At 63.0% G+C, this 26,298-nt stretch overlaps 1 protein-coding gene across 6 annotated transcripts; it reads right to left on the bottom strand.

Moving 5' to 3' along the window:
• Nucleotides 1–140: 140 nt before the first annotated feature.
• On the bottom strand, nt 141–20,887 carry RGS19 (regulator of G protein signaling 19). 6 transcript variants are annotated; one of them, XM_087749905.1, is made up of 7 exons: nt 11,796–12,355; nt 11,581–11,673; nt 8,530–8,672; nt 8,218–8,354; nt 5,851–5,925; nt 4,660–4,894; nt 141–3,825 (listed from the first exon to the last, which is right to left on the bottom strand). In XM_087749905.1, the coding sequence occupies exons 4-7, from the start codon at nt 8,316–8,318 to the stop codon at nt 3,637–3,639; spliced, it is 600 nt and encodes a 199-aa protein (XP_087606031.1). In that variant the 5' UTR covers nt 8,319–8,354; nt 8,530–8,672; nt 11,581–11,673; nt 11,796–12,355; the 3' UTR covers nt 141–3,636. The 6 variants fall into 6 exon arrangements, with proteins under 6 accessions (XP_087606031.1, XP_087606032.1, XP_087606035.1 ...); XM_087749906.1 differs by lacking the exons at nt 11,581–11,673; nt 11,796–12,355 and adding an exon at nt 20,748–20,887; XM_087749909.1 differs by lacking the exons at nt 11,581–11,673; nt 11,796–12,355 and adding an exon at nt 20,429–20,448.
• Nucleotides 20,888–26,298: the final 5,411 nt, after the last annotated feature.

The following is a 26,298-nucleotide window of genomic DNA, read 5'->3' as shown; positions in this document are numbered from 1 at the left end:
TGTGGGTGCAGCACTTTGCTTTCATGGCGTGGAACCGCACGGGAGCTTGACAGATGGTCAGTGTCCAGACGGATGAGGACTGAACACTGCCTGGAGCACCAGAAAGCGAGAAGCCGCTTGTAGGTACACCCTCGGCGCGGGGCGGCTGGTTCCTAGTCAACTCATGAACCCTAAAACACTGGGGCTGGGGTTAGTCCCGGGGTGGCTGGGTGGGCAGTACTGGTCTTCCTCTCCTGACTGAGGAGACCTGTTGATAGAACACAGCTTTTGGGGCGCAGATTGGATGCCGCTTTCCATCTTGACAGCATTCCTTTGGTTTTGCGCAGTGATGCACACCTTGTCAGCTCAGGCCTTTAAATGCCAACAGCATGCGCTGCTGCAAGGTGGGAATGTGCTGCCCAGGTTGTCACAGACTGAAAGCAGGGTGACACCAGCCACAGAAACCCAACCCAAACAGTTTGATTTGGACAGGCCAGGGAGGAAGGTGGGCTAGGCCTGGGTGAGGTTAATCTTGATACAGGGAGAAGCCATCAATAAAGGAGGTGGAAGGAATCCACTGGCCGGTGGGGGTGTTAAAAGGGAGTCCCAGGCACTTTCCTGCTCATGTATGCTCTGCTCTTGGCTGGATGGCGGAAAGGCAGCCTGAATTTTCAGAGAGATTTGCTGGAGAGGCTCAGGAGGAGGTGAAACGTTGCAAATACAGGACATTTTTCCAGAGGCTTGGACCTGGAGGAGTCGAGGATTACAGGTATTGGTGGGAGCTGTTAGCACGTAGCTCTAGAAAGGGGTGAGGTTTGAAGTGAGCTCGGAGGTGGTGAGATTGGAGCTTGGAAGGGGTGAGATCAAGAAAGGAGCTGGTAGCAAAGCAAGCCTCGGGTGCCACGTCTGCAAACAGGACCCTGTGAGGGGGCCCTGCAGGGTCAGGCTCTTCCTGGGAGGTAACATGAACCTGGTGGGGAAATGCTGTCTGTCCTCACAACGGCTTTCAGCCTGAGACTTAAAATCCCTCTTCTCTCCTTTTCCTAGCCTTTAACGGGGGTGATGCGGCATTCAGGGGACCCCGGTAAGGCCTCTCAGCTTGAGGCTGCTCAGGAGCAGTCCTGGGCTGCCAAGCGGTGCAGGAGCACTTGCAGTCACATCTCTTATGGCATTGCTCCCCTGTTCCAGAGTGAAAAACAAGTATTTCCACTGGCTTTTTGGCATGCCAGCCAGCGGACATTCAACAGAGACCTTAGAGATGTTTAGAGAGGAGTCAGCAGCCACATGAAAGCAATGGAAAATGTGCTCGCAGCCCCTTCGAGGGCTGTGCTCCTCTGGAGACAGGGCTCCCGACAGGATCCTCCGCTCAGGGCTTTCACTTTACGGGGTGCAGCCAAGTCTCCCAAGAAGGAAAAGATTCAAAGATGCTGACAACTCCTTTAAGCCTCGTGAGTCTTGTGGCAAATGGGATTATTCAAGCCAGGCTTGGGAGGGAACAGTGTCCTCGCAGTAATGCCTAAAAAAAGCTTCAGGATCTGAAACCGAAGCTGGCCGAGGCGCTCGGGCTCGTGCGCTGCGACCAGGAGGCAGCAAATACTGAGCTGCTCTTGCCTTTCTGCTTGCGTTCCTGCACAGAGGGGAGCTGAGCTTGGGCACGGTTTGTTGGCAATCCCGTTAGGGCGGGAGAGTCCCAAGCAGAAGGAACCCCTCAAACCGAGGGAAAAATACCATGTCTTGGGGCTGTTTTCTGGGATAACACCAAGGAGAGCCAGTGAGGGGAAAGCCACGGGATAAAGAGGTGTCTTGGAAGTAAAGATTCACTTATAAGGTGTTTAAAAGTGCGAGGCGTGGGCGCAAGAGGCGAGGTTACCTGGTGGCAGCAGCTCCAGGGCGTGCAGAGGCTCTGACCCGCCTGCCACCATCCCCAACGGCTGCAGGGATGCTCAGCCTCCAAACCTCGAGCTGAGGCCACCCGAGAGATTTCCTTTACTCACAGAGCGAAGCCCGCACCCAGAACCAAAACCTCCCCGGCGGAGGGGGGGATGCTGCGGGGCCGTAGCAGTGCAGGGGAAAACCTGCCAATAACAACCCAATAATAACAATACCGACATTCCTGAACAAACAAACAATCCCTGCTCTCTCTCAAAAATACATTTTCTTGAACTGTATTTCCAGCTTGGCAAACAAAACTAAATTTACTGACATGAATTTCCACACAGTTGTGCCACTAGGAAGGAAACGAATAAACAAAAAAGCTGAGAGAATTTTTTTGTTTGTTTGTTTAAAAAATATCTTCAATAAAAAGAACCAGTGCTCCTTTTTTCTTTGAAAGGGATAGAGAGAGAGAAGAAGGAGGGAAAGGGGCAGATAAATAGGAAACCAGGGGTTGGTTGGAGTCAGGAAAAGCAAAGCCTAGTGTTGGTCCTCTGCAGCAGGGCTGAGGCGCTGGACCCCGGCGTTGGCTTCGTTTCAGCGCAGAGGGCAGGGGCCGCTGGCAGAAATGTTTGAATTCTGGGCGCGGGGGCTCCAGTAAGCCCTTCCTCACGCCGTACCAAAATACAGAGATGTTACAGACCTTCCCGTCCCGTGCGGAGCCCTGCCTGCTGCTTGGTGCCAAGCGGCTCCTGAGGGACGCGGGCAGAGCCCCCGCTGCTGGGGCAGGCGTGGGGCAGCCGGGAGCCTTCGCTTTCGGGGCTCCTGGTCCCCGTGGGTTTCTCAGGAGGGCAAATTAATACCTGCAGGCACATCTTCCCCTTCGCTGAGGTCTTCGAGGATGCGGGAGGCTCCGGGTTTGGGGTGACAGGCGTGTGGTGACCGAACCGGTGCCGTGCGATGGGGACTGGGCACGCCGGGAGCGGGCAGCGGCTAGGCAACCCCTGCCCACCTTCCTCGCGGCACCACCGCTGCTGGGGTCCCCTCTGGCCCCTCCAGAGCCCCTTAGGTGGCTTTGGAGATGGGGGGGCCACGGGCCCGGAATGCTGCCGTCCCCCTGCCTCCATCCGGCCCTGGTGCTGCCCCCCAGATCTGCCGGGAATGCAAAGGGGGCTGCAGCGCTGCCCCCCGCCCCACTTCAAACAGACGGAGCAATGTAAACCTGGCACGTTTTTATATGTACGGAGACGGTGGTCAAACCCCCCTCCCGCCCCTCGAGTCCTCCAATAAAAGCCAACAAAAAAGCATTTCAAATAATAAAAAAAAACAACACAAAAAACCCTAACATCAATTGACCTCTCCCCCCACCCCAAAAAAAACCCCAACCCAGTCCCCAACGGGGTCTCCGGTGGGAAACGGGGACGTGCCGTGTCCCCAGGTGTGGTGGAGAGGGGATAAAGTGACCTCTTCAAAACGGGGTGCGGGTGGAGCCGGGGAGGGGGAGCCGGGCCCCGGGCGCTCTCCCGCGCGCTTCCCCGGCTCGCTCCGGCCAGCGGCGGGGACGGGGCAGGGGTTCAGTAGTACGAGCCGGCCCGGGCTGCGCTGCCGCAGCGGCACCAGCCCCGGGGACAGTCCTGGAGGGTGGCCCAGAAATCGGGGTGACGGTTCATAGGTAAAAAGCTAAAAACCTGGGGGGGCTGGTGGGGAGGGCGGCGGAGGGGAGGAGGCACCGAGCCCCCCCGGCCACTGTGTCCCCGCCGGCGGCCCCGTGGCCGGCGGGCGCCCTTAGGACTCCGAGGAGGAGCGGGAAACGCTCTGGAGCAGCGATTTGTATATGGCAGAGTTCAGGAAGCGAGGGTAGGAGTCTCTGTGCATGAGCGTGTAGATCTGGAGCTGCGCGTCGTCGAAGGTGTGCGAGGACGGCTCCTGCATCTTCCGGTTGATCACCTCCCGCACCCGCGAGTCCAGGCTCACCTGGGCGGCAGGGAGAGAAACAGGGGGGATTGAGGGACCCCCGATGCTGAGCCCCCATCCCCAGCACCCACCCCTGCACCCCTGTACAAGCTCTCGCAGGAAACTGGGGATCCACGTGGCCCGACGTGGGGCGACCACGGTGTGCTCCATCCCGGAGGATATTTGCACCGGAGCCAGGGTGTTTTGGAGAGGGCTGCGGGGAGGAGCGGGGGGGTCTCCGGGTCCTCCCCGTGTCCCCTGGCTGGGGAGAGGGAGGCGGGTTGGGGTGCTCCCACCCTGGGTGCCCCCTCCCTGGGGATGCTGGAGCTGGGCTGCAGCAGCTCCTCAGCCCACTGGTGCCCTCCTGAGGTTTCGGCCCCGCAGCACAACCCAGCCCGGGGGCCCGCTGCCGGCTGCGCCCCGGGGCTGCGGGGGGCCGGGGCCGCCTTCCCCAGCGCCACGCACATGAAGCAAACCCGCCACCCTGCCAAACTCATCCCCGCCCGCCCACCCCATCCCCAAACTGCTGCAGGGCTGCAGCAGCAGCCGCACAGAGCCCCTTCCCTAAGAAATCCCTTAGGTTGGATCTAAGGAAGTTCTTCACCACGAGGGCGGTGAGGCACTGGCACCAGAGAAGCTGCGGATGCCCCATCCCTGGAAGTGCTCAAGGCCAGGCTGGATGGGGCTTTGAGCACCCTGGGCTGGTGGAAGGTGTCCCTGCCATGGCAGGGGGCTGGAACCAGATGATCTTTAAGGTCCCTTCCGACCCAAACCATTCTGTGATTCTATGAAACCCCAGCTCCGTTTTAGCGTGAGCCACCCCCCGAGAGCCGCAGGAGGGGCTCTGCCCCGTACCTCCTTGGGCGAGAGGATGGAGATGTAGTCCTCGTAGATCATCCTGGCCTTCTCGTCGATGGTGTGCTTGTTGCACTCGTTTTTCAGCTCCTCGCACGCTAGCCAGAAGAGCATGTTCTCCTCGCTGTACTCAGTCCGCAAGAACTCCCGGAAGACGTTGCGACCCGCCGGGCTCTTCATCAGCTTGTCGAAGGACTGTGCCCAGCCCCGCACCTCCTCCGGCGTGGGTTTGGCGCTGCCGGGTCCCGGCGGGGAAGGCAAGGGGACAGCGTTATGGCCAGGCTGGGGGGGCGGCGGGCCCCCGCTGTGTCCCTCCCCGCACGGCTCAGCCTGCTCATCCCCGGTCCCATCCCAGAGGGACCGTGCCCAAACACATCCCCGTGCTCGCACCGAGGCCGGTCCCACTCGGGCTCTAGGTATTACGGGGGCTTTCAGAGGTCGCTCATGGGGTCTGTCCCAGCTCTGCTCGGCTGGGCTGGAGCGTGGGCTTGCTTTCAGCTGAATTTTCCAAGCTGAGATGTATTTTGGCGCTTTGCACAAACCCAAAAGGGAGAAAAAGCCCTTCCCTTGCAGAGCAGCAGCTCTGAGCAGCCCTGGCTGGGAGAGCCTGCCTGGGTCCATCATCGCCAACAGCTGGGGAGGGAGGGAGCGAGGCTGCTCCCCAGCAAACACTCGTTACCTGCTAAAGCAGGCAGGAGCAATCATTAGCAGTGGCTAATTAGCACATCTGACCCTGAACCCTGCTGCACCAGGTGCTGCAGAGAGCACCCACGGCTGGGCTGCATGCAGGGGGTCGTACCCGTCCCCCAGGGAGCGGGTGCTCGGTGCAGGGCATCCCCAGAGCAAGGTGGCCGCAGGATGAGGCTCTGCCCTTGGGACATGGCCTGAAAGCTGCTGAGATCCTTGTCTGCCTCAGTTTCCCTTTGCAAGGGGCTCAAGGGCCAGAATGGCAGAGGGCAGCAGCCCGTGGCTCCGGGCTCCACATTTCTCAGTGGGAACCAGGGATGTGCCGCTGGAAGCAGCCCAAGGAACCCCTGAGTCCTGGCACCTCAGTCCTGCTCCCTGTGGGTGCACCAGCGGGCAGGATGCGGGGCTGGGTGCCACGGAGGGTGGCAGTGGGTGCCATGCTGTGCTGTGCCGTGCCGTGCCGGTCCCCCCATCCCACCCCTGCGGCACTGCCCCTGCACTCACCATGCTTCACAGTTTGGGATGGTCTCCAGTTTGGTCTCCCGGGACGCCCTCCACGCTCGCTCCCGGTCCTCGTTCCTAACAGGGAGACAGAAAGGTAGTCAGGGGCGTTGGGGACGCACCCAGACCCCCATCTTGCTCCTTGGACTGGCCCTGGCCACCGAATCTCCTCCGTGGGCACCAGCACCCCCCATCCGGCTCCTCCCCAGCACCCAGCCTCCGCTGCCCCAGGGCACACCGCTCCCTTGTGCAATTCTGGTGTCATCGTGCAAGGGTGCTTCCTGCGCTCGGGCACCGCCGTGGCCCCGGCCCCGCTCCACCGCCCGCGCCGTGTGCCAGGGCTGAGCCGGAGCGGCCGCAGGGCCGGGCAGCAGCAGCCGGCAGAGGTCAGTGCCAGCTCGGCCCCCGGCAAAGCCGTCACGAACCGCCACGAATAAACACCAATAAATAAATAAATGGGGGTGGGCGCAGGCGGTGGCTCGCCCAGGAAGCCGGTGGCCGGGGTAGATGGAGAAAAGTGAAGGGCCGGACCCTGCACCCCCAGGACACCCCAGCACCGGTCCACCCGGAGGCTGAGCGCGGGATGGATGTGCTAGGGCTCGGGGGTGCCGGCATCCCCTGTCCCCCCGTCCCCCCGTCCCTCGCCCCCGGGGGTGCCGGTGGCACAAGGGGGGAGCAGCCTCCAGCCAACTTCCCTCAGGCCCTCGGATTTCGGCGCCCGGGGCCGACCGCAGCGCTTCCTGCTTGCGACACTGCCCCTCGCCGCTCGCGCAGGATTAAATGTGCAAACTTCTCCCCCGGTGGCACAGACGGCTGGGGTGGGCGAAGCTGCGGGCACGTCCCTGCCCACGCCGCCCCCGGGGCTCGCTGCCCGCCACGCCTGAGCCCCAAAATGGTTGGCACCGGTCACTGCTTGCTCCGGGAGCGGGGTACAGGAGGGATTTCTGTCCCATCTCTGTTCACAGGCTCTTGCAGAGACGGAGGAGGGACACAGGGAAGGGTCACGCTGCCCACAGCCGAATGCCAGGGGCCCGGGGCAGTGTCTGGGAGGGAGAGGTTTGGGGCAGGCTGCGAGCGGAGCTGCTCACCGCACTTGCTGCCTTGCAGATGTGAGGAACCGAGATGGGATCAGGCGAGATGGGGCCCCAAGGACGCGGCGGGGGTTTGCACGGGGCTGCCATCAGTGCTGGGGACGCAGCGGGGGCTTGCGCGGGGCTCAGCTCCAGGGTTTGTTGCTCCTCCAAGCCCGGCGCTGTCAGTGGCCGTAAAGCCCAAAGCTGCTGCAAAGCCCGAAGCCATCAGCAGCCTCAGAGCGGGCTGATGCTGGAGGTGGAGAAGAGCAGATGGGCTCTTCAAAATCTGCATTGTCCAGAGAATAAGGAGCTGGGGATCCTCGGAGAGGACGGGAGATGCAGTTGCAGGCAAGCGGCTGGTTATGTCCTTGGCTTTGGGCAGCGCTGGGAGCCCAGGGCCAGACTCTGCACCCACTGTCCCAAGGCAGAGCTGCCTGGGAGGGCTCCCACGGACGAGGGCCACCCACCTCGGGCAGGGCACTGCAGCTGTGAGAAGGCAGCCGTGACGCTGGGCAGGGAAACCCAGCTCTCCTCCCGCCCTCACCTGCCTGAAACAGGCAGCAAAATCCTCCTGCCTGCACAGCGCTGCATCCAGGGGTCCCGCTGCCCGGCCCTGGCGCCCGGGGAGGGCAGGCTGGGGAGGCAGAGGTCGGGCAGCTCGGCTGAGCACCGCGCTGTGCCGCCGGCGCTGCCTGCAGCTTCCCCCCCGCAGCCGGGCCGGGGACGCCCAGCCCCAGGCAGCCACCAGTGCAGCGCCAGAGCGGGGTTTCCCGGTGCCGCTTTCTGCTCTGTATATTTTAAAAGATTTGCCCAACAGGCAGGAGCCACGGTGCACCGAAGCGAGGTGAGGCTCGGGCTCGCAAGCTCCCTAGGCTCTGTGCAGAGGAGAGCAAGGTGCCGTGGCACCACTGATGCCCACCTGCTCCAAAACACCGTTTAAACTCTTTCTAATCACGGCACCCATTTGGCTTTTGAACCCCAACCCAACACAAGTACACAAGCAGCCCAGAGCTGCCCGTGGTGCTGCGTGGGTGCCGGGATCTGCACCAAAGGGCTGCGGAGCACCCAGGGGTGGAGGCTGCTGCAGGAGCCTGTCTCCCTTGAACCCAGACGCCTGCTTGGGCAGCAGCCGGGTCCAAGTGCTTGGTGCTGCACGGAGCACAGAGGACCAGCAACACGCGGGTGACCCTCGCATCTCCCCTCTTTATGGGACCCTTGAACATGGGACGATGCGGCGGGCGGGTGATGCTCGCCAGCCCTGCGGGAGCCTCGGGCCGGGGCGGGCGGTGGGACGTACCATGAGCAACTGCAGCAGCAGCACCAGCAGAAGCAGCAGGCGTTGGGGCGGTGGTTGCTGGCGGGTTGCACCGTTGTCGGAGAAGTCTCATGCCGGGACATCGGAAGGGGTGTCTCTGCGGACGCGGGTCCTGCGTACTGAAAGGCAGGAGGGCAGGGAGCGGGTGAGCGAGCTGCTGACGATTGCCCTCCCCCATGTGCAAGCACCCGGGGGTGAACGAGGGAACCCCGTGCAGTGACTTGCTGGGATTTAGTTTTGGCTCCTGCTTGCCATCCCGGCCACCAGCCAGCCCCGAGATGGTCACCACCTCACCTGCGTCCCAGCCTCATACACGGTGGACGGGGTTGGGTCGTGCTTTGGGGGCTCTTCTGCTGCTCTCCGCTGGTCCCAGCCCGCGGGTGAGCCGTGCTGCCGAGACCCCCCGGCTAATGTCCCTGCCGCCTCCTGGACGGAGCCTGCGGGGAGGGAGAGGAGCGGCACCATGTTACCTTCGCAGAGGGACCCCCAGCTTCGAGCAGCTCCCAGGGGGGCTGCTCCAGGCTGGGGAAAGCCCTTTGCAGGCGGCGGGCTGGGGCACGGCAGGCAAACAGAAGGGGTGCAAGAAAAGGAAGTGAGAAGGAAAGGAGGAGGGGGAACGCGGCGGCAGATGCTCTGCCAGCCCCGCGCTTCGCCTAGGACCCCCTCCCATGCTTTGTCGGTGCTGCCGAGCCCCGGCAGGGAGCAGCGGGGCCGGGCAGGGCGCGGGGCTCAGTGCACCCCTGGCCGTGCCCCGTGCCGTGGGGAAGCGCGGCCAGACCCCCCCGGCGCGTTTGGGCCCGGGATGGGGAAGTCGGAGCCGCTCCACGGCATCATGTGAGTGGAAGGAAACGGGGTGGGGGGAGTTTTCACAGCTCCTGGCACTAAACCAAAACTCGCCCCGTGCCAAGTGTTGGCCAAGTCCAGCGCTCTGCACCACTGCTGTAGAACGGTTCCCCCTGCGCCTGCAGGCCTGCCTGTCCCTGCCTGCCTGTCCCTGCCTGCCTGCCTGCACCGCTGGCCCAGCCTGGAGCAGGGATGCTCCTGGGCAGGAGCGGTGCCAGGGCTCAGCACCCACCGCCACGCAGGGTGGTGGTAAGGATGTGGTCATGGCCGGCTCTGCCTCCCTGTGCCCCGCCGATGGCGGCGGGCAGCAATCACGGTCCTTCCTCTGCCAGAGAGAAGGAACGGGAGCAGGGGGCAGCAGGCAGGAAGAGCCCCCGGCTGCCTCAGCCCCAGCATCCCTGTCTCGAGCTGCCCCAGGTCTCAGCACCTCAGGTCTGAGTCCTGCCGCGGACTCAGCAAGGGGGACGGAGCCGGGGTACGGGTCCCAGCTGGGGACAGGGCTGTCCCCAGAGCCTCCCCCGAGCCCATGGCCGCCCCTGAGGGTGCAGACCTCTGTCCCCGGCACTGCCATCGCCCAGCAGCGCTTTCTGTGAGCTCCTCGCCTGGGCCCTTGCAAACCCTCCCTCTGGCTCCCATCGCTCCCGCAGGAACGAAAAAGGAGAAAGTCTGTGTTTCAGTCCCAATTGTCCCTATTTATAGCCCCGAGTGCTGGCAGGACGGCTGTGACCTTGTCACCCGGCTCAGCAGCAGGCTCCGCTCCCTCTCGCACCGCGCTGCCCTCAGGTCCATTTAACCCCCTCTTTTTTCCCTCTCCTTTGCTTCCCCCAGACCGACCGTCGTCCACTCCCAGCGGCCGCTCTTCCCCCTGCCCACCCACGGCGACATCCCGCTGCCGAGCCCACTCGCCCCGCAGTGCCACAGCCATGCCGCCGTGCCCGGTGCTGCTGGGGGCCTGCAGCCCCATGGCGGGACAGGGAGAGCCAGGCTCTGGGCACGGCTCCCAGCGGGGCTGCGGCACTAATTACAGCAAGCGGTGACGAGGCTGTGGGAACGGGGCGAGCAAGAGGAAAACTTGAAGGCTGGGAAAACCCTGCTTCTTCCCAGCTCGCCCCGAAGCAAAGGCAGCCCCGGCTCTGCCGCGGCCCTGGGGTGCAGAGCAGGGGGTGGCCAAGGGACAGGGACGTGGGGACAGCGCGTGGCATTCCTCCTGGGGGACTCCCAGGCACTTCGCTTCTGCAGCTGGTGCTCGACCTTGGCCAGAGCTGACCCGCAGGCGGCTGAGCCAAAACACCCCGGAGAGGCAGCGGGATGGAGCAGCATCCCCCAGCAAGGAGCATCCCCTCCCCATGCCCATGGGCTGCACTCAGCATCCAGCCAGGAGGCAGGATCAGCTCGCTGCCCATCCCGGGTGCTGTGGCACCCACCCAGGGCCATCTCGTCTCCGTGGGCTGCGCCAAGGGGGACAGGGAGGAGAAGGGAGGTGTGGGGCTGCAAAGGGCCCCCGGCCCGTGGCACCGAAAGGCAATGCCGGTGTGCTCTGGATTTGCAGGGTGGGTTTCCCAGCCCCGCGCACCCCTTAATGGCCCCGTAGCACCCCACCCCGCCACGCCGGCGGGCGCCGCGTGCCGCGGGGTTGTTTCCGGCTGCCCCGGGGCCGGGCACCGCTGCAGGGCTGCCGGGGCTGGCGGATAAGGAAGTCCCGGCAGGCGGTGGAGCCTATGAGCGCCGAAGGGACGCGCGCGAGGCTGTGAAAAGAGGAAGGATGACAAAAAGGGGACGTTTCCCCAGCAGAGAGAAGAGACGCCCCAAAAGCCGCCCTCGCCCAAAGCCCGTGAGCTGCCCGAGCCCCCCGTCAGCCTTTGCCATCACTGCCCGCTGCCCGGTGGCTGTGGCCTGGGAGTCTCCATGTGCTGGGTGTCCCCAGGCCGTGGCAGCTCACGCGCCCGTGACGTTCCCACTGAGCCTGGCACCGCCCCGTCCTCTCCCCGAATGGAGAGGGGACCCCCCATGCAACCGAACAAGATGAGCGCTCCCCAGAATTTCAAAAGAGAAATCTCCCCTTCCACTGGGCTGCTCCTTGCCGGGGCGCTGGGTCAGCCCTGTCCCACGCAGCCGCACACGAAGCGCCCTGTGCCCTGCTCACCCCGGGCAAAGCAGTCGCCAAAATCGCCCTGTGCCAGCTGCAGTGGGAGCCATGGCATCAGGGTGCCCACGCAGGCCAAACGAAGGTGACGGCAAATACTGGCCATGGGGATGACAGCCCTCCATGCACCCCACTTTCCCCGAGCGCCCTGGATGGGGACGATGCCCAGAGCAGCGTGGCACCCCACTCCGGCCACCCCCGCCTCTGCAAAGTGGGGCACAAACCAGCGCCCAGCCCGGTGCAGGGGCAACCCCAGCACAGCCCGCGCCGAGCCCCCGGCGCGCCCACCCGACCCCGTGCCGTGGCTGGTGGGAGGGCCTGGGGGGGCAGCGGGGGAGCCGCCGGCGGCGCGCCCGTACCTGCAGCCTGGCCATCATGTGGCGGCGGTGGGTGCCAGCCAGGGTGACCCCGGCCGGCTCAGGGGGTGCACGGCATCACCAGGACCGCCGGGTCTGAGGGCAGGGAGATGGGAGAGAAAAGAGGAGAGAAAGAGAAAAGAAAAGCTGCCGAACACATCCTCTCACAGGAAAGGGAGTGGTAAGGGAAGTGGCAAACTCAACCGAAGAGTTCAGACCTTTTTTGGGAAAGCCCCGGCAGGGCCCGGCTGCTCTCCTCGCTGCTCCGCCGCGGGGCTGGCCACCCCGACGGGGCAGGAGCGGGGCAGAGCGAGCTCCGCCGGCGGCTGAGCTGGGTCATGCTGCTGCTTCCCACCCCTCAGATGGACCCAGCTCCCACTGCAGGATGGGCACCGGCTGCAGTGCCAGCTACGGCCGGGCATCTCGGAGTTAGCCTGGGCACAGCGGCGCGGGAACGGCTCCGCAGCCAAGGAATCGGCCAGCAGGGCTTCCCCGAGGAGTGACGGGCAGGATACGTCCCCAGGGTGGGCCAGTCCCCAGCACCCAGCCCAGGCCGCTTTGAGGCGATGGTGCTTTCCGCCAGGCGTCCCTGGGGCTTCAGCGCTGCCTGCGGGGCGAGGACGCCGGCAGCGAGGTGGGCAGCGAGGGAAGGGGGCCCGTCCCCAAGAGGGGGGAGCTGCCCGCCGCGCCTCCCGCCAGCATCGTCCCTGCGACGCGGGGATGTGCCAGCCTGCCTGCCACGCAGAGCACAGCCCGGCTCCCTCGGCCAAGAGTGACTCACAAACAAAGTTGTTTGGTTTTTTTCCTCTTCAGAAGAAAAAAAAAAAAAGGAAAGAAGAGAGAGAGAGAAATCAGATGCTCCGTTTCCTTGATTAAATTTGCCCTCAGCACCGCTGTGGGTGGAGAGGGCTCCAGCCCCGGCACCGCACCAGTGACCAAAACCAGTGTGCGGTTTCTGCTGGCGGCTGCCCCCTCGCTCGCGTGGGCTTGCCACAGGTGGAAAAGGGAGAAAGGGGAGAAAGAGGGAGGGGGGGATGTCAGCAGCCCCTGCTCAATCCCGTGGGGCCGCGGGGCTGGGCCAGGCGCCCGGCCGCAGCACGTGCCTGTTATCAGCCCGGCCCAGTGCCGCGCTCGGCACAGCCGCTTCCCTTGCCTTCCCTGGGGACGCCGAGCTGTTATCTCCTCTCCTCCCAACACCGCATACCCTGGCACCCAAAAACCAACGCAGTCACGCTGCCGCTGTCGCCAACCCCACCCCGTCCGGATGGAAACCGCCCCCGTCACCCAAAAGTCACTCTTCGCATCAGCAGCTCCTTTTTCTGCCGGCACCCACCCCGCCACCGCTGCCATCCCCACAGGCGCCCAGCTCTGTTTCTCTGGTCACCTGAACCTCACTTCTTTTCCAGCTGGTTTTCCAGGGTTCCCTCTGCCACTGCTGGGCAGGGCCAGCTCCGAGAGCCGTGGGATACTGGGATGTGGCCATGCTCCCATAAGGGAGCACCGAGCACCCCCAGCTCGCCGGCCTTGGGGCACCCACTGGCACCGAGGGTATTTTTATTCTCTGGCCGCCTCCGGCCACGGTACGAGCTCTCTGCCCCAGGAGGGACACCTTCCCTTCACATTTTATGGGTCAAAACCACGAGAGCAGCTTTGCTGCTCATCACAGACCCCCGTGGGGATCACTTGGCTGGGGGCAATGCATAAACCCCGCCGGTGCCGGCAGAGAGACGGTGCCCAGGCCAAGCTGTCGGCACGGCTGAGCCCCGCCGCACGCCAGCAATGCCTCAGCGGGGAGCAGCGCTGGATCCGGCCCCTCTCCGTGCCTCGGGGGAGCTGCAAAATGCCCATCAGCTGCGGGACTGGCCACGCTGGATCACTGCAAGCAGAGCTCGGCAGCGCTGGCTGTTGCTGGATTCTCCAGTGTCTAATAAGGGCTCAGCCCAGCCTGCAGCTTCCCTGCCTTTCTCCCGGGAGGGACCCAGCACCTCCAACCTCTGCCAAATTTGGCTGAAACCAGCCACCGAGTGCAACCAGCCGCGGGCCAGCCCCGCAGGCAGCCCCGGCGGGCAACGGGGGGCTGGCACCCCCCGGGCCCCCCTCTGCCGGGGTTACCCCGCAGGCAGGCACCGCTGCCGAGCCCCACAGCTGCCGCCCGCCCCCGCAGCCTGCCCCAGCCACCTGCCAGCGGCACAGGAAGTTTTAGGAGCTATTTTTAGACCCAGCATTTTTCCCCCCCCCCCTTTTAGCAATCTATTAGAAAAAGACTGAAGAGGTGAGGCTCAAGCCCCCCCACTCTGCGGGAACGGGGCTGGGCTGACCCCGATGCTACCGGCACGGAGGTGCCGGGGGTCCCAGGCACCAGGCAGGTCGGGCTCCCCTGGTTCTGCCAGGATGAGGGGATGGCGATGCTCACGTGGCTGTGCCTCGGCCGTGTCCCCGCCGCCCTGCCGAGTGCGTGTGGCTGATAACACCGGCAGATGTGCCTGCGCACGTGGCGGAGGAGGCGGCAGCGGCGGCGAGCGGATGCCTTTGGGGGAGCTCCTCTGCCTGGCAGTGATTTTTCTGCCATCCCCTGAGAGTGGAAAGGCAGGTCCTGGCGATGGGAACTGGGAGATGATGTAGCGTGTCCCAGCACCTCCCTGATCCTTCGCACTGGGAGGGCCGACGGCCCTGTGGGCACCTCTCCTGCCAGGAAGAGGATGATGCTGGGGCCCTTCTCCGGACCGGCTGCCTCCTCTGCTCCCTGTCCCTCTCCTCGCCTGCAGCTGGGGTGTATTTCTGCACCAAGCATCCTCCGAGCCAAACCCCACCACGAGACCTCCCAAAAGGACCACGTGAACCTCTCCAGCCCCCGCTGGAAAGAGGCAAGCAGACCCACAGCTCTAACCTGTCGCAGCCACCATGGCCGAGACGGCCACCGCGGGCTGCCAGGCGGCACGATGGGCTCAGGGCTGCTCACTGCCCCTCCGGCCCCAGCTCTTGCACAGAAACGGAGTTAATTATTTCATAGCGTAAAAATAGCACCCACGACAATCAGCTGGGGGATTTAATAAGGCAAGCCCTGACAATTACGTTTCTATTAGTAGAGGTATCATGGCATTGTTAAGGCAGACTCCTGTTAAGCATTTGGTAATGATCCATGCGAAAGGAGAAGAAAGATCACGGTGATCATGGTAATCAATACTCAGCAGGGGCTAAACAGCACGGACGGAGCCCGGCAGCTGACGGGAGGGAAAGGAAGAGGGAAGGAGGGATACGGTATTGGCATGGCCGGGGTGAGAGCTGCGGCGGGTGGGTGGCAGGGTGCTCCTCATCCACAGGGTGCTGCCAGCCCAGGACCCGCTTATCCCTATCCCAGCGTATGCCAGTGCTGGCAGCACCGTGTCCCCCGGGGACCACGGGGCAGAGGAGGGGGCATTAGCGGTAATTTGGGGGATAGGGATGCTAGGAGGACCGAGGATAAGACGATGAGGAACTGCCCTTTCCGAGGAAATGAGGAACCAGGCAGACAATCAACCTTGGATCAGGATGAAAAGGAGGGGTCCTGCATCACAGGGAAATGCTGGATCAACAGGGTTGCTTACCGTGGCTCCGAGCGCTCCCCGATGCAGCCGAGGGGTGATTTTCTCCCCAGCCCCGGCACGAGACCAAACCCTGCCAGGTGCATCCGGACACCCATGCCAGCATGGGAGCCGCCGGCCGGGCACAGGGCGGAGGTTTGGGAGCCTGCGCCAGCACGGGCGGGAGGTGCGTCCGGCCACGCCAAGGACAGGTCTGGCCCTGCTCTCCAGCCACGCTCCCTGCCCAAAGCGCGGCCCCACGCGGCATTGATGTGGTCAGGGCAAGGCTGAGCCCGGCAGACGGCTCAACCAGCGGTGAGACCGGACGGGCCGGGGCCACGCCAGCACGGTGGCTGGGAAGAAGGGGGACCACCCCCGACACGCTGCACCCTGGGGACGTTTGCCCACTGTGGTTTATTTGGCTGGGCAGCTGCGGGCCCCGCTGCCCGCACGCTGCCAGCCCTGAGGGATGCCTTTTGGGGTCTGGCATCAGGCAGATGTCACGCCTCACCAGTGAGCACCCAGGGCTGGGATGTCCCCCCGGCCCCAGATCCAATGCCACCGCGGGTCCCGGGACCAGAGCTTGCAGAGCCAAGCTTTCGCTTGCACCAGTAAGAAAACTTCGTCCCACGTCAGACTTCAGTCCCATGTTAAAACAGTGAGGGTCTGAGGAAGGAGTCCCCCAGGACCTACAGGCAAATACCCAGGGCAAGGGAGATTGGGAGACCTGACACCCTGTCCCAGCTCTGGAGCATCCCAAGGGACATACATGACCCCTGTGCCGCGGTCACCGCAGCCACCCCGGCGCGGGGGCAGCAGTGATGCTCTGCCCTGCTCCAGCCACGACAAGCAACGGGCAGCTCTGTGAGCAACTCGTGTCCTCCGAGACCGGCCGCGCCGGTTATTTAAAACCCGACCAAAGGGGAAGAAAGACAGCGGGGTTCGGCTCGGCCATCCCTGGGGAGGGGCTGGCAGCGCGGGGAGGAAGGAAGCCCTGTCACCCTGCGTGGCCCCTGGGCCACAGAGGTGGCCCCTGCCCCGGGGCAGTGCCAGGCAGCCGCCGCGTCCCGCTCCGGCCGGGCACGCTGCTGCCAGGCAGGGCTGCGGGAGATGGCCGGGGCAGCAGGAGCCTGGCCGCGGGTGGATGCCCATCGCATCCTGGGCTCGGATCGCGGTAATGGCCCTCGCTAGGGATCTCAGCGAGAACCCCGATGTGACCGGCCATGGCGATGCCCTTCACCGAGCCCCCGGGATGCTGCAGGGCTCGGCTGTACCATCGGAGGACACAGGAGCTCTCCTGCCACCGCTGTCATGGCAATACACTTCCCCAGCCCCAAATCCCCTTTGCAAGCTCTCTCCTCATGCTGAAACCCGCACCAGACTCACAGGCAGCATCTTTCCTTGTTTTTTCTTGTTTTTCAAGGCTAGATTGAAGCTTTCCCTTCCTTTTCCGGGGTTCCTGCCTGCCAATGCCAATATCTACCTGTTTGCTCTTCTCCTGCCCTTTGCACTGCAACGCTGCTTGGGCATTTGCCTTCTGTCAGAAGAAACTACTTAAGCCCCGGTTGGGTTCGTGCCTGCAGGGGGGGAGCAATGGGAAAACCCAAACCCTGAACCCTAAACCCCTCTGCTGGCTCCCTGACCCGCTCCATACCGAGCCAGCAGTAAATCCGTCCCTGGGAGCGGGCTGCCAGCGCACCCACAGCCCGTCCCCGTGCACCCAGAGCCATGGCCACAGGTGGGGACGTCGGGGGCTCCGCTCCCCTTGTGCCCGTCCTGCTGCTGCCCCGGAGCCTCCACAGCGTTTCTGCCTCCAGAGCGGGCAAGTGCTGACAAGCAAGTCTGGAGAGCGGCAAAGCGGGGCCCCCAAACCCAGCGGATCTTCACAGCCTGAGCAAAGAGCCCTCAAAAGGTCAACTGAGGCTGCTTCCAGGCTGTTCGAGAACTGGAAGAGCGGCTTGCTGTAAAACTCTACCATACATTTTCCTGCTGTCAGGAAACCCCCTTTTTTCCATGTCTAAGGCAAATGTTAGAGCTGAACCCCAAAGGACTTTGTTGTTGTTTTCATTGCTGTTGCTGCTCCACCCTCCCCCCGGTTAAATCTCTGCTTCCACGGAGTGGCCAAAGGCAGGAGGTTTTGCTGGACGGGTGAGCGGCAGAGCGCTCCCCGCCTCTCCCGGTAAACTCACCCAGGATGGCCGAGATCCCACAGACCCGGAGGAGCCGATGGGGTGGGCTGGGGCATCACCCTCCGTGCCCACCCCAGTGGCTGGGGAGGGGGGAAGTCACAGGTGGGAGGTCGCTGTCACCGGTCCCCCCCCCGAGAAGGAACCCAGTGCATTTACAGTCAAAAATAATAGAAATAAAATAAGTCTCTGTGCTCCCAGAGAGCGCTTTCGCAGAAGGGCAAAGGCTCGATCAAAACCCAGGGGTTGCTGCCTTGCTTTACACGGCACTCTGGATCCAGCAAGAGCCAGGATTTTGACTTCTCTACAGTTTTACCCCAAAGCCACCGGTTCCCGTGTCCCCAGGTCCCACGCAGCACCTGGGCAGGCTGGGGACTCCCCCCACGGCTGGTGGACCAGCATGGCCTCAGCTTGGCCGGAGCAAGGCAGCGGGCCGGCGGCTCCTGCAGAGCACGCAGAGCTGGATTTAAGATGTTCGATCCCTGAGAAACCTTATGGGTGGGCGCGGTGGGGAGAGACGGCCGGTGGAGTTATTTGCCATGAACAGCGCCGCGGCTCAACACCACCGTTGCATGGCCGCGGCAGTAAGGATTCGGGACCTTCTGCGGGTCACCCTCCCTGTGCCGCACAGGGCAACAGTGGCGAAGCAGCTGGGGAAAGAAATGGGCTGGCTGAGCCCAGTGCTGGTGGAAATGAGCTGGAGGAGGCTGGCGTGGCCCTGGGCGCAGGACGGTGGGAGAAGGGAGATGCTCGCGGCGCTGGATGCCCGCTCCCTGAGCCGGCTGGAGCAGGGGGCGGCGATGGCTGCCGCAGAGCCGCTTCCCGGTCTGCGACGGGGCTGCTGGAGGCCCCGCAAGCCGGCGAGTTTGGTTTCTTCCCTTCTTACACCACAGAAGATGTCGGACACTCTTCCCCCATCCTGTCCTCCCCACGGGCGAAAAACATACTGTAACACGTTGGGGGATGAAAATACCCGGTGATAAGGTCCAGTATCTTTTCTTCCCCCCAGATTACGAGGTAGCTATGAAATAATGTGTATAAACAACCGGCTTTAGATCCACGCCTCTCTGAACAGCTTTTGTAATGGAAATGCATAGAGATGTGCGGAGACGAATAAGGAACTGAGTAATAGGAAGCCTCGGCGAAGGCCGTGGGCACCGGCTCACCCGGAAGCCGCTGTTATTCCAGGCAAGAGCCCGAAGTGCCGAACCCCACGAGCGCGTGGCGCGGCGGCACGAAGGCGGCGATGCCTGCCGGCCTCGCTCTGCCGCGGCTGCTCAGGCATGGCCGGGGGGTTGGCGTGAGAAACCGGCCCGAGGAGCTGGAAGGGAAAGGCAGGGCACCCCACGTGCACCGAGCGTGGCTCCTACCTCTTCTCGAGCTGACTTTCCGAAATAATTTTATCCAGAGGATAAAAATTTGGAAAGAAAGAGGAAAAGCCACAGCAGCTTCAGCCCACGCTCTGCAGAGGTCGAGGAGCGACACGGCGGCTGCTTTGCTGCTCCGGCCCTGTTGCTCACGGGGAAGGGCCCCGAGCCCCGAGCTCACCAGCCCCCTTTGCACAAGCCCAGGGGAAACGCAAGACTCTGTAGCCCAAGTCCAGCCTAGAAGTGAGATTACAACCAAAGATAAGCAAAGGCAGGGGAGGATGCACTTTGGGAGGTGGCAGAGACGCGCTGCTCCCGCACCTTGGGCAGACTCAGCATTAATCCCTCCGCCAAGGTATTTTTCTCCCTTACCCTCTCGGGGTTTGAGTTGCATTATCTGATTATCTGCCTGTGGTTCCTTCTTCTTTTTAATAACAATATCAAAATGGGCACCCACACCCGGATTGAGATATATTCATGTCACTAAATTCCTGCTTCTCCACTATAATCTTATGAGGTGGAGTTTGTTTAATTGCTGAAGAACACGACTGTATTTTGATCAGCGGCTTGAGTCATTTGTGGGGAAGGGCTGACGCGGAGGAGCTAAAATCCTTGTAGGGAAATCTGATGTGGCGCTCTCCCTTGGGAGATATTCTGAAATATGTGCCCACTGGGGCAACCCGTTTTCCCAAAGAAAACGATATCCACCAGGTCAGCAAACGCCACGGGCTCCGCTCATCCAGCGTGACACGGGACGAGCGTCTCTATCGACGGGGATGGTGGAGACGCATCCAGAGGGGAATGAACTCCCCTCGCAGCGGGGAAATCCCTCCCACTCACTTAACACTTTTTGTTTAGTTTCTTAAATAAGGCCATGGATCCGCGCCAGAGCAGCTTCACGGAAGCGGCAGGGAGAGGGAGCGTCCTGGGGGAACCTCTCCATGCCCAGAGACGCACCGCGACCCACGCGCGGAGCAGCTCCGGCGGCCACGCCTGGCCCTCTCCATCCCTCGGCCGCGGGGACGCGGCGCCAAGTCGCGGCATCCCGCGACGCCGCCCACGTGATGGGCTCGTGTTGGGCGAGGGCTGGATGTCACGTCCCTACGGGGGAGAACCGCGTCCCGGACACCACCGAGCCAGGTCCCCCCGCTCGACCCTTTGGCTGTGCTGCTGCCGGACGACCCGGTGGGGACCGGAGCCCACGGTCGCCCTGACCTCAGCCAACCTCCCCGAGCCCCGGCGTTCCCCGCTGCCCTGGGCGGCCAGGTCAGGGCTCCCCATCGCTGCTGCTCTCCGCGACGAGGCACGGCACCCCTTCGCAGCGGGGGGCACGGGGAGCCTGCCTGGCCGAGCCGGGGCGTGGATGCTCCAGCACCGCCCTGGCACCCACCTGTGGGTGCGGGGAGGGCCGGGGCGGCCTCCGGGGGGGGAGATCCTCCCTGCAAGCTCCCCCCCCGGGCTGGGCAACCCCCGTGCCGCCGGCCCTGCGGCTGGAGGGTGCCCCCCTCCCTCCCCCTCCCTCCTCCTCCTCGCAGGAGCCCTGCCCTCCCCCGGGGTGATGCGGCGGGGAGGGCCCCCTCCCCGCTGGGTGCTCGGGGTCCCCCCGCCCCGCCGGCCGCCCCCCACGGAGCATCCCGCTGCCCCCCCCCCCCCCCCATCAAACCCTCGCACATGGGGCTGGTGACAGGCAGCAGCCGGACACACGGACGCACAGACAGACAGACAGACACAGCCCGACCTCTCCATCAACCCCGGCGCTCCGCGGTGCTCGGTGCGTGTCCGGGGGCGGGTGTGTGTGGGGGTGTGTGTGTGTGTGTGCAAGCGTGCGAAAGGGAGGATGCCCGGGGCGGGGGGGGCAGGCGGAGGGGAGGGTGCAAAGGGGGGCGGGGGAGGCGTGCGGAGCGGGGGCCGCCCGGGGAGGGGGAGCGGGGAGGGAGGCTGGGCTGGGCGGAGGGGCGAGGGAGGGGGCGACGGGCCCGTGTCCTGCCCCCCACCCCCCCACCCCCCGGGCATCCCGCGGGCGGCGGCGGCGCCGGGCCGGGGCTCGGGGTACTCACGGGCCGGGCATCCGCGCCGCCGCCGCCGCGCAGCGCCGTCCGCGGCCGCCGCTGCCCCGCTGCCCCCCGGCCGCCGCCTCTGCGCTGCCTCCGGGCTCGGCACCGGAGGGAGAGGGAGAGGCAGCGGGAGCGGAGCGGAGCGGAGCGGCTGCACTGCGCACGCGTCCCCCGGCCCCTGCGATTGACTTCCTAAAGCAATTGCAGCTCCGGCACTTCCTCACGTCAAAACACACCCGCACACGCACACACACACACACGGGCGCGGGCACCCGGCGCCCAGCGCCGGCACCCGTGTGGGCACCCAGCACCGGCACCCTGCGCCAGCACCCGCTGCGTGCACCCAGCAACACGCACCCAGCACCGGCACCTTGCACCGGTGGCCAGTATAGGCTCCCAGTACTGGCACCCTGCACCAGCACCCACTGCATGCACCCAGTACTGGCACCCAGCAACATGCACCCAGCACCAGCACCCTGCGCCAGCACCCGCTGCGTGCACCCAGCAACACGCACCCAGCACCGGCACCTTGCACCGGTGGCCAGTATAGGCTCCCAGTACTGGCACCCTGCACCAGCACCCACTGCATGCACCCAGTACTGGCACCCTGCACCAGCACCCACTGCATGCACCCAGTACTGGCACCCAGCAACATGCACCCAGCACCAGCACCCTGCGCCAGCACCCGCTACATGCACCCGGCAACACGCACCCAGCACCGGCACCTTGCATCGGTGGCCAGTATGGGCTCCCAGTACTGGCACCCTGCACCAGCACCCACTACATGCACCCAGTACTGGCACCCTGCACCAGCACCCACTGCATGCGCCCAGTACTGGCACCCTGCACCAGCACCCAGTATGGGCACCCAGCACCCTGCACCAGCACCTACTACATGCACCTAGCACCAGCAACATGCACCCACTACTGGCACCCTGCACCAGTACCCAATATGGGCACCCAATACTGACACCCAGCACCAGGCACCAGCACCATGCACCCAGCGCTGGCACCCTGCACCAGCACCCAGTATGGGCACCCAGCACCAGCACCCTGCACCAGCACCTACTACATGCACCTAGCACCAGCAACATGCACCCAATACTGGCACCCTGCACCAGCACCCGGTACTGGCACCCTGCACCAGCACCAGGCACCAGCACCCTGCACCCAATACTGGCACCCTGCACCAGCACCCAGTATGGGCACCCAGCACCGGCACCCTGCACCAGCAACACGCACGCAGTACTGGCACCCTGCACCAGAACTAGGCACCCAATACTGGCATCCAGTACCAGCGCTACGCACCCAGTACTGGCACCCTGCACCCAATACTGGCACTCTGCACCAGCGCCCAGTATGGGCACCCAGCACCAGCACCCTGCACCCAGTACTGGCACTCTGCACCAGCACCATGCACTCAGTACTGGCACCGTGCATCAGCACGTCGTACCAGCACCTTGCACCCAATACTGGCACCCTCCATCAGCACCCAGTGCCCAATACTGGGACCCTGCACGGCACCGGAGGTCCCCTCCGCCCCTGGGGGCTCCTCACCCACCCCCGGAGCGTGGGGCAGGGCTGCCTGCGGAGCTCCCCGGCCGAGAGTCCCTGCCGAGGAGCGGCTTCCCCTAAATCAGTGGTTTCTCTGTGTGTTTTTTTTTTTTTTTTCTAAAAGGGGGGATTATGCGTTGCTAAAAATAAAGGGTGATAAAACTTTGGGAGAGAAAGGAGGCATAAAAATTTCATGATCTTGCCAGCCAGGAAAATTATCCCACTTTATTATTTAAAACCTCATTAAAAACCATTTCCCTGGGAGAGACAATGATCAAACCACCGCCTGTTTCAATCCTCGAGACGTGCGCTCTGCGACGCGGGGAACGCGTTGACAACAGGCCCCTACGTGTGACTGCTCCGCCGAAAGCACCGACCCCGGCCCCTGCGGGCTGAGAGCCCCTGCCCGGCGCGGGGCCATGGCAGGGCACCCGCCGCGCCTCCCACCTTTCAACCCGCTCTCTCCCATACCCACCCGGCTCAGTCCAGGGGGAGCTACAAAGCGCTTGCCCAGGGGGGATCTGCCCAAGGACCTCTGCGGACGAAGCAGGGTCCTTCTTCCCATTGCGACTTTTCCAAACCTTCGGAGCGGCTCCAGCGCGGAGCCGCGGCTGCCGGGCTGCTCCCTCCTGCCGTGCGACTGGGCCAGAAGCCCTGGGATTTGCTTTAGCGGTTCATTTAGCTGGAAGCTCACAAATGCCCAGAAAGGCCCCCACATCTTCAGGAGCTGCTTTGTAGCGTGCGTTTGGGATTTTTAGAAATCCCCATGGATATCGGGGCTTGGGATTCCTTGTGATTCTGGAGCCAGTCTGTCCCTGTGGATGGCGAAAAGACCGCGAGTGTTGGGTTTAAAAGCCTTTTTAAAAAGAAGGCGTGGATTGGGAGAAAATGCTTGGAGCTCCCGACTCACCTGCAAAGTAGTGCTGTCGATGAACAGCCAAACTCGGGCAGTTTGTGCTCGCGGTGCCACAGCGGGGCCTAGGCACCTCGTTAAATACGCACGCCGTGGGGAGGGACACCTTTCCTAGCAATCGCCAACGCTCGGATAAAGAGCCAGGACCGCTGCTCCAGTTCGGCTTTGAGTTTGGGAGCGGCTCTCCCCCGGAGCCAGCTTGGGAAGCGGGGATGGGAGCGGGAGCTGCTGGGGAGGGCAGGCAGCGCCCTGCCCGCTCCCAGCGCCCCGGGCAGGCAGCGGCGGCCTGGCTTGAGCCGTTCCTGCGCTGAACGGTGACAGCCGGTGGCCGAGGCGCTGCCCGCCCGCCGCCGCCCCGGGCCCGGGCCCGCCGCGGCCTCTCCGCCCGCGCCCCCCGAGCACCCCCAGGCTCTCCCACCCCACCCCAACCCTGCCCGGCCTTTTCGGCCGCCTCCAGCCGGTCTCCAGCCCCCGGTGCCCGGCTGCAGTGGCGGGGCCCGCCCGCAGGTGCCGCCCGACTCCGCCGGCAGCGGCTCGGCGGGGCCCGATCGGCGGGGCCGGAGCGGGGACTGCGCTGCCTGCGGCGGAGCGGCTCCGGCCCGGGGGCGCTCGGGCAGCCGGGGCACCATCCTGCGAGGTGCTGATGCCGCCTCCGCTTGGTACCCGATGGGCGTTTGCGAAGGGAGAGCGCGTGCCCCGAAAGCACGGAGCAGGGCCTTCGATGGGCGTTTTCTCTGATTTTCTGCTGGTGTTGCCGTAAGACGGTGCCGAATGAGCAGAGGTGACCTCCACCTGGAGAGGCAAAGCAGAAAGCAAGCACCTGCAAAGCTTGTTTTCCTCCCCAAGAACTCCAGGCAGGATGCTAGGGAGCAGCAAGCCTCTTTTGATGAACATCTGGGAGGAGGCAGCCTGTGTCAGGACTGAGACACAGCAAGGCGCCCGATGGGTCTGCAAAGCACCGTTTGGTGGAGAAATCCTGTCAACGGCTGCTCAAACCCATCTCCAAAGCACTGGGTGGGATCAGCCTCGCTGGTGCGGCAGAGCGCGCTGATCCCTCCCAGGGTGTTGCCAGTTTGTGCGTTCCTTGAGAGGCTGGCAGGTAACGAAACGGGATGTATGGAGGCTGTTGAGATGTTTTGCTTTAGAAAAGCCTCCTTCTCCCACCAGCTACCTGGGCCTTTTCAGGCTTTCCAAGCAGCAGAGGGCAGTTTGACTGGAGCGACCAAAAAAGATGCACCTGGACCTGGAGCTCGAAGGAAGCTACTGCAGCCCAAAGTGGAAGTTACAGGAGAAGCAGCTCTCGGCTGTCACCCTGCTTGTCAGAGCTGAGATTGCAAAGGACGTGTTCGTCCTCTCTCTGAATACGCGTCTCCTGTCTGCTGAGGGCAGCCCGAGGACGCGGCGAGGTGAGGCTCACCGCGCCGGCCGTGCCCGCAAAGAGCTGGCAGGAGGCAGAGCTGCCCTGGGGAGCAGCCCTGCTCCGGGCCGTAAATCCACCCTGTGCATCTCAGTCTTTGCAGAATCCCTGGTTTGGGCTCTGCAGTCCCATCACAGCTAATTTATTCCCTTTTGAGAAACACCCGGGCACCCTTTATAGCCTTTTTTGCTCTTTTGAGGCCGCAGAGCTTCCCAGGGAATGTCAGAGCCACGTTTCCCATACTGATCTCTACCTCAGCCATCAGCTGTGCTACAAACCTGCCTATCTCCAGGGCTCCCCGTCACTGCTGACACGCTGACTCAAGAGTCATTCTGGTTGGGGTCACGTTTTTTCCCCAGGGGCCTGAAGTGTAAAGATTGTCTCGCCTGTACTCAAGCTTGAAGATAAAGCAACAGCTTGAAGTTCTGGAGCGTGGCTCTCTGCAGGTTGTAGAGCGAAGTTGAAAAGGGGCTTTTTGCACTACCAGGAGCAACACAACCATAAATTCTATCACATTTAGAGGGAAAAGGGTCGATTGTTTTGATTTCCTAATGTAACAGAGCTTATGCAATCACATTGTATATCAGCGCACTCATATTCTTCCAAATTCCTCTCTTCTAAAAACTTTTTAACCCTTTGGCCAGTTTTATCCAAAACTGACAGAGGTCTAGAGCTCAGTGCCTGCATTTACAAACAGCTGGGTAAAGAATGACCCTGCCAGGGCTGCAACTGTGAGAAAGACCAACACATGCTGTCAGACCTTATTAGACACTAGAGAATCTGCACGGATCTGACATTTGATTGATGCCCAAACCGTGGGAAAAGCTTCAGCAGAGTTTGTGCGCTCTCAGGCACCCAGGTCAGTCCCCCAAGAGACGCCAGCCTGCTGACAGCCAGACTCTGCAAATTCTGCAGCTCGCAGAGCTGTTTGTTTGCTTTTTAGTGCCAAGCTGGGGGGTGTGGGCAGGGAGAAGGAGCTTAGCAGGAGTCTTAGCCAAAAGGGCTAGTGCTGGCATTTGAGGACGGGACTAAGGGCAGTACCGGCGCTGCAGCCCCAAAGCCTGCCTTTGGTATTGTAGAGGTGTCCTTCTTGAAGGAATCACTGCAAGTTATCAACTCTGCTGCCAGTGGTACAAGCTCTCAGGGCCCTTGGTAATAATCCATACGACCTTGGTAATATTATCTTGGGAATAATCCATTTTACCACGATAGTTTTCATCTGAACCTCTCAGTGATCTACAGACTTTCTCTCAAACTCTCATCGCTGTTTGAGAGATGGCTGAACAGTTGTTATGAAGTATGTCAGAAAGAAGTTGAAAGTGGTGACAATAAGGACAAAACCGAGGTGGCTGGGCTCTTCTCTTTACTCTCTTGGATGAAATCAAGGCAGGCAGAGAAGATCTGGACAGCTGTGCCCTTTCCTTGACCACGAGATGGACGGTGGAAAAAGCTGGACCAAATCCAGTCTGTTCCAACCTCTGTCTGCTGTGAGAGTTCAAAGGCATCTCTGACTTTTTAAAATGTAGGAGTTGAAAGGCCCTTGGGAGACCTTCCGCCTGTAGAAAAGAGCAGAGTTTGGTCTGGTCTCTGTACAAAAGCCCACAGGCGGGTGGAAGAGCTCCTGCTGGTACTTGAGGGGAAGGTTTGAGAAGTCAAGGTCAAGTGTCTAC

Source organism: Nipponia nippon, unplaced genomic scaffold (genome assembly GCF_047370975.1).
Source record: "Nipponia nippon isolate SJK-2023a ecotype South Korea unplaced genomic scaffold, ASM4737097v1 scaffold_13, whole genome shotgun sequence".
NCBI lineage: Eukaryota > Metazoa > Chordata > Aves > Pelecaniformes > Threskiornithidae > Nipponia > Nipponia nippon.
The sequence above is the reverse complement of the archived record's forward strand: the minus strand, read 5'-3'. Positions and strand labels throughout refer to the sequence as shown.